The sequence below is a fragment of the Lepisosteus platostomus genome, chromosome 8 (assembly GCF_059453375.1).
Source record: "Lepisosteus platostomus isolate fLepPlt1 chromosome 8, fLepPlt1.hap1, whole genome shotgun sequence".
NCBI lineage: Eukaryota > Metazoa > Chordata > Actinopteri > Semionotiformes > Lepisosteidae > Lepisosteus > Lepisosteus platostomus.
This window is the reverse complement of record NC_142618.1, coordinates 5248494-5259567: the sequence shown is the minus strand read 5'-3', so window position 1 is coordinate 5259567 and position 11074 is coordinate 5248494. Positions and strand designations below refer to the sequence as shown.

Genomic DNA, 11074 nt, shown 5'->3' with positions numbered 1-11074 from the left:
GGCTGCAGGAGAATTTTTTAAAACATGCTAACTCCTGGAAAGGGAGCACGCCTCTTTGTTTGCATTTGTGGTGCAGTTTAGGGGTCACAACACTTACACAGATTGTACACAGATGTGTTCCCATAATTCTGGTGTTGTGCCTGCATGACGACATTTGGTCTCCACGCCCTAAATCTGGGCAAATTTTGTTTCTGGTATGCCAAATATCACTAATGTGATACGTTTTCTGAATATGAAATTTATTTAATGTGACCTCTAACTAACATCCAGTAAGAGTCCAGGGCTCAGCTGTGTTCTATTACACAAATTTATTTCTCCGTGTATTTGCATTTATTTTGGTGCGAATGGTATGACTGCTTTCATTCCCAATTTCTCAATTTTCTCCTGAGCATATTTATATGCGGATTCTCGGAAACCTTCATCGCCTTGATGCCTTGATGCAGACATATGGACACATACATACAAGTATATATTCCACTGATATTGGGATGGGCACACTTGCTGCATGGCAAATCCTAACCTACAGAGAGAGACAGGGTGTAAAGAGCTTATATAACTGCCATCTTGTCGATATCACTTTAAAAACTGGTCTTCTCTAAGCTACTTGTACCAATGTATCATCCTCAGGGTTGGGGTCATTCTCTTGGCAAAGCTGTTGTGCAGAGTCCTAATGTGGTGGATGCCGCCATGTCCTTCCTGGGGCAGGATTAGGGTCGCATGCGAGCTCAGAGCCTACACTGCACAACTATTCAGACATTGGCGAACTCCCCTACACCACAAGACCGTTCAAGACAATCAGGTCGGCTCCCGGGCCCCGTTGCATTAGCACACAGTCATATGACCCCTCTCTGGTGCTGCCGAGCACTGCTAAGAAAAGAGTTATTATATGGAAACCACAAATAAAATCATCAAGCTGGGTGAAAAAGACAGCATCTATGAAAACAGTTTAAAAATCATCCTTCCACTTGTGATCTGCTTTATCCAATACAGGACAAAGAAATCGAGGGGCAGCTGGAGTCTATCCTGGCAAGAGATGGGCACAAGGCAGGATACACCCTGGACAGGATGCCAGTCCATCACAGGCCACACAGGCACACACACTCACAGCAGTGCCAGTTTTCCAAGAATCCAATGTTATAACCGTCCAGTTTGTCTTTGGACTGTGGGAAGAAACGAAGGCACTCGGAGGAAACCCACACGAACGTGGGGAGAACATACAAGCTCCACACAGACAGCAGTCCAGGTCTGGGATTTGAACCCAGAACCCCAGCACTGCGAGGCAGCAATGCTAATCACTGGGTCACTGTGCAACCTAAGTGTTGAAATGTTAATGCTTAAGCTTACTGGTCAAAATATTGTAAACTATCTGTAGACTTGGTTTAATTTTTGCACCCCCAAAACCAAGAGATGTTTCTGTTCTAAAGCAATCAGAAAGGTTTCTATTTTAAAGCAATCATGCATGACTTTATTAGAGGAAACTCTGAATAAGCAATCAAGTAAATAAAAGTGCTGTACCCATCACCACACACATTCAGAAATGCTGACACCTATAAACATAGAGGTGCTATGTTCTGCCTCTAAAGTTTCAAATGTTTCTTCTATCATCATGAATAACATGACAGAAGTTGTTTTGTTCTTCCAGAGCCCTGCTGTGGAAGCTTAACATTTTTCAGTGTCTAACACATCAAATCTTTTCAGAGGGCATAAATATCAAACTAGTGGTTTGCTTTCACTGCATCTTAGCTTAGTTTTCCTTTCACTGTTAGCAAATCTCAGCTAGACTCCCAACAAAAAAAAAACAAAGCAAGATATAATACATTTGTGCATTCCCTCACTGCTTTCAAGATATACAAATGTGGCATGTCTGCTCACAATCCTCTGAGTTTTGGGGGCTATACCTGAAATTGTAGCAGTGAATAGTCACTCTGTCACTTATCAGAATACTGGATTTTCAACAGTGCCTTGCATTGTGCACAGAAGAAGCTCATCTTTCATGTCATACCTTTCTCAGGTTGATGGAATTAATAGAAACAATAATGGGGCTTCCATCTGGGTTCAAGCACTTCATTTCCCCCCCTGAAACTGAAATATCCACAGGCAACTTGCATCAGGAGATAGCTTTCCCACCTTCATTTGCATTTGCTGCACTATAATGTAAACGGTTTCGTGCAATGACTCACTCTTAAGATGGGATTCAAGCTGTCTCTCCTTCAGAGGCTAGGATGCAGTTTGGGACCAATAGACCGATAGGGGCAAATACACTGGTCTTTAGAAGTCTTTTCAAAGTTATAACCTTGAGGACAAAATTGTGTCCCTTCCCAGACTTTTTCTTGCCATCCATCACATTCTTTATACAAATCCAACACTTTGTGAAGAGTGCTCTTATTTGAACAACCAGAGTGTCTCTGTATCTCTGATGGTAGAGGGCACAGCTCAGAAAGCCTTTCCTTACCATGTAGAGCACAGAATACTGTTTGATGTCTAAACAATAAATCTTCAGTCTGGTTTCAGTTCTTTCTTGCAGGTGTTGTAGGCTACTTATGACAAAGACTCCGGTATTTATGTAGACACTTTGTTTTCATCTTTTAGACATTGTGGGGAAACAATAAAAAGGAATACACTGTTGAGTTAAATTTGTAAAATTCAAATCCGCTAATGTTATGTTGAAAATGTAGAGTGCCTTAGTAAGACCTCTTTGAAAATACTGTGTGTAAATTTGGTCACCAAGATACAAAAACAGATATTTCTTCTCTTGAGTCAGTCAACAGAAGAGCAATGAGAAACATTCCTGTGGTTAAAAGGAATCTTCTACACTGACAGTTTAAAAGCATTGAACCTTTTTCATCTTGAACAGAGGGGAAGCAGGGAAGGCAATTTAAGTATTCACATCTTCAAGGGCAGTGATAAAGTCAACCCACTGGGTGTCTTCAGAGTCAACATAAAGCAGAAGACAAAAGTGTAAGCTACAGAGAAGTGCATTTACACCTGATAACTTTACACAAAGGGAGGTGGGAGTAAGGACCAGGCTGCCCAACTATGCTATTGAAGCCAATACCCTGGCTTCTTTCAACAAATGGCTGGATGACATCCTTGGATCATTTATCTACTGAAAAACCACATGAGCTTGCTGCGCCAAATGGCCCCATCTTGTTAGTCACCACTCTCAGGTTCTTTAAATATTCGCTGGTCAGACTAGTGCAATCAAATGAGAGTTACACCTATTCTTTCAGGGGTCTGTCAGCTTCAATGGCCCTGTCTTGAAAGGTGTTTGAATATCAAAGCAGTGGTGTACACAGTCCAACCACAGCAGCAGATGACTGGAATGTGAACCTTGCAATTAACATGTTAATGCACGGGTCTGCCACACCTGAGCTGCACACAGCCCACACAAGCACACAAGCTGAAGTAACAGAAATGGGCAACTTTAACATGAGTATCAGATGTCTGTGTCTAACTTCCTCAGAGGGGAGGAAAAATGGAAATTCATAAATTCAATGATCTCTCCTTACTTTTTAGAGACGAGCCTAATACTTTCTAGGATTTTTAAAATATCAGGTCATTTCGTAGTGTCCTCTGTTTGAGACTCAAGATGTTCATTTTCCTTAACCTATCACTACCTTTCACTAAGGCGATGACGTTTGCTGCTACCCTGCCTTGATCTGATTCCAGAGCAGCAAAGTTCTTTTTATTACCTGGCAACAAAATCCATACACAGCACCTTAAGGATATTGAAAATTCAGGTACTTCCTGCATCACTGCGTAATTACCTTTCTGCAGAAATTCATGTTTAACTGAGAAATAGTTAATGTTATCTAAAAACTAAATAAACCTTACTCTCTCTTTCACATGATGCACAATTTATAGACCTCTACAGATGTACTAGACGAAGCAGATATGTTAATCAATGACGCTGGTCTTTGCTTAGCCCTAGAAAGTTACCAGTAACTGGATACTTTTGTATATTTCTTATTATATAGGGTTATATGACAGATGAATGATGCATACAGAAAAGATTAGGTTTTGTGTCAAAGAAATAAGATGAAATGTATTTTAGAAATACATACCTAGCATTAGTCTGAGGTTCAAACATTTATTGAAAAGAAAAAAATAAAATGGGCCTATTACAGCTACAACTACACTTAAAAATGTGGAAATACTACAGAGTCTTAAGATTAAATACCACAGGCACTACTACTGTCTTTACAACAAATAATACCGCTTCACTGAGTCAATTTCTTGTCATTAATCATGTGTTTAACCTTTTAAAAAGACCGATTAAACATTACCTCGGCTTCTGTAAAATATTATTTAATTTCTCTTTCAGCAAGCAGCCACCTTCTTCGTAATATACTCCTTTTCAATTAGAGTAGCTGATTGTCCTTAACGTACAAGCCGAGTTGGAGAAAATAAGTTTTCATTTCACTGGGTTTAGCATGCTGATGTCAGATTTTTTTTTCTTTCGCGCTGGTGGGTGGACCTTACAGCGTTGAGTCACGCAGCTGTCAAAGATAGCTGTCACCCTGTTTAATGATCAAACACACATTGAGCAAGAAGCGAAGCCGAGGGTAACTGGAGATTTCAGGTACTTCGACAATGTGTTTTGTTTGCAACAAATGAGCACGCCGGAGAGACATTTAAGACCTCAAGAAACCAGCGCAAAAACGATTTCGCTCTCTGGATTTTCGGTGTGGTTTAACTGGAAAAGACGGACTGCGACTTTGGAATATAAAACTCTCGTATCTGCATTTCTGTTGTAACGTGAAAGGAAATTGTGGACCAGGATGAAAGCAAAAAAAGGTACGTGTCACGCTCGCAAACTGTTGGTTTTTCAAAACCCAATTTAGTAATATTGTTATACGTAGATGTTGTGTAACCCAGACCTGCACTTTACATTTTGAAAAAGGCTTTGTATGATGTTCGAGGCGTGTGTGCCATTTTTTTCCGCTCCAGACAAAACATGTTTTTTCCATGTGCTGGCGGGCTGTCAAAATTGTTTGGTTTCCTTGTTCGCCTTGTTTTTTACGCTAACGTAAATTGAAGTAATACAACGGACTAAACGTGTTCAAATTTATTTAAATTCACTTAGCACGTAGGATAAAAACCCCCAAGATTTTTGTAAAACAAATAGGACTTCGTGAGGCATGCTGTTTTCGTTTACAACTTAGTTTGAGACGGGTCGACTTTTATCTGTTAAATTAAAAAAAAGAATGAATTTCGACGGCTTCAAAAGTACGCGTTTAATAAGAGAAACGCAGTTAAAGTTGGTAGTTTCCGTGTGCTCAAAACGCTAGCTTTATTACGCAGTCTTTTTTTTAACTTTTCACTTATTCACACTCGACTGCACTTATACGTACACGGTCAGTGCAGTGGTTACATCTTTTAACTTTCTTTCGGGTTTTTTTTTTAATATTAGATTTGGAAACGTGCAGACTCGTGTAACTTGTGTCTAGCTCAGCGTCTGGTAACAAAACGTTATAACCTGACCTCCTTTATCAAGTTACTGTTTGTCTTCCTTCCTGCCTCAGGCTGGGCTTAGACATTCTTCAACCTCGTGTTACTGAGCACACAATAGAACTAGTTTCGGATCAGCCTTTTTCCTTTTGTTTTTCACCCGTGTTGCAAACGACTTAAAAAATAAAATCAGGACTCGATGTATTTCCCCCGTAGCATTTTTTCCCCGGTAAAACCTGGGTATTTTATTTTTCAAAATGTGCGGTTGGAAAGTGTGAAATAGCACAGATTGAATTGCACAGGACGCGGACGGAGACTGAGATTCTTTTGTTAAGTCCTGCAACAGGTCTTCAAGAAGCGTGAAGTTTTCTTTTAAGAAAAGAAAAACAGATTTGACGCTAGAAACATAAATCCTGAAACGTGTGTTAACCAGGGAATAATCTTTACAAAACAAAAACATCCACTGATTTAGTGATTTTCGTCTATATTAATTAAAAACGTTTTACGTCATGGCTGCATACTTTGCGGTGCTTGTCTCGTTTTCTACCCCAATTTTAAAGATAACGTCATCGAACCATTGACAGCGACACAGCTATAAAATTACTCATTAATCCGGAGTAGTCAGACGGTTTTTAGGTTGGCCTCTTAGCGATGTGTCCTTTCATGAATTACAATTTGACAAACCTCGACATGACTTCATTGAAAACATGCCACGTGTGTCTCAGACATTTTCTGTTTAAAGATGTGAGTGAACATCTATCTATGTTCCTTAATGGAGTAAAAGTTTAAAGCAGCTTCCTCTCCTTTTAATGTTTTGTAATGTATTTTTGGTGGATTTATTTGTTTACCAAAGGCTAACGTCGCCTGCTTCGACATTATGGGAGGCGTTTGGGAAATTGGGTTGCAAAGAGTTAATTACACAGTTGTAACAGCTGTCAGAGAAAGTTGCCTGACAGGATAAAGGATTCAGAGCACATTTATATAGCTGCTCTTTGGAATTTGATTAGAACTTTGCATGTCGTCTTGGCATCTCTGTATTTGTTGGGACTTTCAGAAATTACTGTATGTTCTATTAGCTGTAAGAGGAAGTTCTGAGGGGAGGGTGAGATTTAAGGTTTCGGACAACTGTCTGTTCTGCGGTTTTGAACCTTCTAGGCCTATAAGCTTTGTGAAGAGGCCTTGGCAACCTGGTTAATTTGTCAATCTTGTCCCTCTCTTGTGTTTCGAAAATGAGTTAAAGCACATTCAACACACACCAAGTGAATTTCTGAAGAAGCTTTAGCAACCCCCACCCCCCCCAAAAAAAAACCCAAACAATTCCCATGTAATTGATCAATTCAAGTCTCTTTACAACAATAACTGCTTGCATTTGTATTTGTATTGACTTAGCACATAGTAAAAATAATAATAATAATAATTGCTTATGCTTATGTAGCACTTTTCTGGACACTCCGCTCAAAGCGCTTTACAGGTAATGGGGTCTCTGCTCCACCTCCACCTGTGTGCAGCCCCACCTGGTTCACCAGTGAAGTGCACTCACATTGCTGTCCCACTACACACGGCCACTTGGTATTTTCCTGCACAAATTAGGACGATTTTTTTCCATCGAAGGACCTGTCCCAGTGGTTTTGGCCCTGAAGCCCTGAGTCAGGCTTCCTGAAGTGTTGTGCGTCTGCCAGAAATGGAGGCGTGTTCTGCGTCTGTTTGGGCAGGTTTTCACTTGACACCTCGTCGCACTGGAGCGTGTGATTCCCTCTCACCTTGTCTCTCAACGTAGCTTGAGGACAGTGACTGTGGATTTTGAGCAGGTTTTTGTTTTTTGGGGGGGGGGGGGGATCGGCCGTCGGCCTGTCTCGGGCCCGCAGAGCGAACTGAGCTCCGTGCCTTATTTTCACAGCCATGCCATCGCTGTCCGGCAGCGAGACGGAGGACGAGGACAGCATGGACGCTCCGCTGGACTTGTCCTCCAGCACGGGGAGCGGGAAGAGGAAGAGACGGGGGAATCTTCCCAAAGAGTCGGTGCAGATCCTGAGGGAGTGGCTGTATGAGCACCGCTACAATGCCTATCCGTCAGAACAAGAGAAAGCACTTCTCTCCAAGCAGACACGCCTCTCAACACTACAAGTAAGACTCGCTTACAGAGTGATATTCAGTTTGTCCAAAATGTTGGAGTAACTCGATGGCACTGTATTGTCGCTTTAATTTCTGTCGTGCCTTTTTAAAAGCTGTGTGAATAAGCGTGCATGTGACTCAGGCATGCTCTTGAAAGGTACCTAAAATGTGCCTGTTTGCTCACTCGCTTTCAGGAACACACAGTTGACTTGTGTTGACAGAGCTGTCATTCTGTGTTTTTGTGATAAAGCCATGTCTAGAAGTTCACAAACCTTCCACTTTTCAAAAAAGAAACAAAACTGTATGTTACCCAGTCCTTTGGCTGCAGAGCAGAAAAGTGGCTTGATATGTAAACAGTGTGATAAAGTCAAATTCAGATGACGTAATGCCTGGCACTGAAGATTACACAGTCAGTTGAGCAAGGAAAATTACTCACTTTCTGTGGGAGGTGCTACAGTATTCACACAGGAATTTCCCCTGCTTTTCATTACCCTGCTGCTTGTGAACAATAGTGTGACAGAGACATTTGCATGTTAAGTGTTGCGCATTTCTGAGCCATCTATTCTAAACCAAGACAGTTGCTCTTCACATTGTTTTCCCTAAGTACTGTAGGGCCTTTGAGTACTTAACCTTATCACATTTATAATTACAGATGATAGTTCAAGTAGCATTATAACTCAATGGTTAAATTTCACACAGTGCAGCTTTTTTGGCTTTTTTTTACTTATTTAGTCTTATTGTTTTATGTCAGTGCATGTGTCCTGCCGACTACAGCCTCCCCCTCACGTTGTCTTTTGCCTGCACAAAAAAGGAAAAGCGCTGTTTTACTCTTCCTGGTACTTTTTTTCTGCAATTTCCCTCACGGGATTAATAAATTACTGGTGTTTCTAGGGCTGACATCTCTCTCTCACAGAACATTATTTCTGTGGTTTGGTTGCCCGTTTATGCTGATAGTACAAGGTAGACCACTAGTTGATAGTAGTTTCATTATTTAAATCTTTTTTTAAAAATAGTTTCATTATTTAAATCTTATTCAAATACAGTAGTGACATTTAGCAGAAGGGTGATTGTCAGTAGCTTGAAGTATTTAAATATCCCATGGTCAGTATGTCCAAAATTAGGTTTTGATTACACTTACTGATTTAGACGTGCCTCATATCATAAAACTGGGATGACTGGGAAGATTTTCCTTCAATGCTGTAACTGCTGTACAGTATGTGAAGTATTGGTGGTTCAGTGTCTCTGTCAAAATGCACTGGCTTATCCCCTTAGATTTACATCTGGAAAAGATCATCTAGTTATGTGTGAGTTTTAAACAGTCCGTGCTGTATAAAAGCTGTGTATTTCGGGTGTCTAATTTTCCGAAGCAATAGTAGTTTTAAAAAGCTGTATCCGTGAAAAAAAATAAAAGCTTTGAAGACCTTTGTAAAAACCAGGCCTCCTGACGTTGTGCTCTCTAGGTCTGTAACTGGTTCATCAATGCCCGCCGGAGACTGCTCCCAGAAATGCTGAGGAAAGACGGGAAGGACCCGAACCAGTTCACCATTTCGCGGAAGGGGAGTAAGGTTTGTGAGGCCGGTGCGACGGAGAGCTCTCTGTCCCCCAAGTCTCTCGTTTCAGAAGGCGTGGACAAGAGGTCCTTCCACCCTTCGAGCATGGATCCTGTCCTGGCCAAGAAAAGCCCGTCCCCGAAGGGCCCCTCTCCGGGGCCCGCACTCCCCCGGCCGTCAGTAATATGCCACACTACGATCACCGCGGTGCAGGGCGGCCCTGTGCATTACTACCAGGCCATCAGCACGGACAGACCCACAGACCTGCATTCCTCGGCGGCTCCCCGCCTGCACAAGTGCCACGGCGCGGGAGCGCTGGAGGGGAACTCCAGCCCTCAGGGCGGGCTTTTCAACACTCCTCCCCCCACCCCCCCGGACCTGACGCAGGACTTCAGTGGCTTTCAGCTGCTGGTGGATGTTGCACTGAAACGGGCAGCGGAGATGGAACTGCAGGCCAAACAGCTCGTGTCTTAAGCGTCAACTGGATGGTCCGAACTGAACTACGCCGCTGACGGGCCACCTTGGAGACCACGCCTGCTCGTTTCCATTTCGGTGGACTCATCCAGTCACATGGAGGACCTGGTGGACAGTGTTGTGACGCCTTGTTTACTTTTGTTATTTTCTTACGTAAACAGAGGACCAAAAAACAAGGCAGACTGCAGCTTTCTTACAATCCCTTATTCTGAGACGGGAGTCTCCTGAACATAAATGGTTTGTTATTATAAAATCAAGTCTCAGTGGGACTCTTCGTTTCCAGTTGTGTTTTTTTTTTTTGCAAACAAGTTTGCAATACTTCTGCCTTGTTCATTTGCACATTAGGGCCAAAAAGGTCATTTCCCTGTCTTAATTTGTACCTTTTTTTGATATAAAAGATGAGCTTAGTCACTACTGTAGTTTAAGAGGTTCTTTGTTTCGTGTTATAAATAAGTATAGTTTTTTTACTTTTGAAAGAGAGGTCATTTTTTGTTCAGTTATTTGTTAGCTTTTCTCACTGATAGGGGGCATTTAAACTTTACTTTTGTAGCAGTTCCACATTTATCTGAGCCATGATACTGAGTAGAAATGGCCAGTAACTTTGCTAAGGGAACATATGCGCTAGAAGGTGCCTTGTGTCACGTTAGTGGGACCTGTATCATATGCGTGAACTGGAAATACAACACTACGCTAGTTAGAATTCAAGACTTTTTTATATCACCGCTAAAAACTGTTAGATGAAAATTAAATAACGCTGTGCATCAATAATGTGAGAAGACACCCTATTATGTGATTTCTTACTTTCATACTGTGCAATGTTTGTGGCAAATTTTGGTCACTTTGTTTCAATAAAGATTGTTTTGTACAAATACTTTGGTACTCAGATGAATAACGCACAGTCTTTTTGCAATACGTCATTATCCTAATATAAACATTATTTTGTTTTTAGAGGAGTATGGAGGATGAGGTCTGTAACAGATAGCTGTTGCTGAGGAAACAAAAGTGTATTGCACAACTTAATTCAGCTTGACCGAAACCTAGACCTAGAATATTTTTACTTGGATCTTTAGAATTGAAACATTTAGTACACCCCAAGACAGACAAAAGTCCTATGATTTGCATTTTTTTATTCCAAAGGTCTCACAATTTTAATTGGTATCTTAAAGCTTAAACCTGAAATATTTCCAAGATTTAAAAATCAACATAATGCTAAAATTTTATATAGTTCAATATTTTGTGAAATATATATATATAGGTTAGCATGTAGGCAACAACACTATTTTTTTTTCATTCAGACACAGGTGAATCGCTAAACTTTTTAAATGACCTCTAGTTAATGGTATTCTTAAGGAACGCAGATGAAATTAAATAATTGTCTTCACCAGCAGTGAGAGTAGGTATCCCGGATTGTGCTGCTTACATCAGTTTGTAAATGTTTTGGCCTTGCAATTAAAAACAAAATGCCTTGAGAGCAAAAAAGATGTGAT

At 41.1% G+C, this 11074-nt stretch overlaps 1 protein-coding gene across 1 annotated transcript; it reads left to right on the top strand.

Annotated features, from left to right (window-relative positions):
- The first annotated feature begins 4486 nt into the window (after window positions 1-4486).
- Window positions 4487-10458, top strand: tgif1 (TGFB-induced factor homeobox 1). Its single transcript, XM_088642192.1, has 3 exons — window positions 4487-4797; window positions 7349-7575; window positions 9024-10458. The coding sequence occupies exons 1-3, from the start codon at window positions 4782-4784 to the stop codon at window positions 9585-9587; spliced, it is 807 nt and encodes a 268-aa protein (XP_088498318.1). The 5' UTR covers window positions 4487-4781; the 3' UTR covers window positions 9588-10458.
- The last annotated feature ends 616 nt before the right edge of the window (window positions 10459-11074 follow it).

What these genes read in the sequence shown, in the direction of transcription:
- tgif1 (XM_088642192.1), top strand. An exon ending in CACGCCTCTCAACACTACAA is followed by an intron (nt 7,576 to 9,023) that starts GTAAGACTCGCT and finishes TGTGCTCTCTAG; the next exon opens with GTCTGTAACTGGTTCATCAA.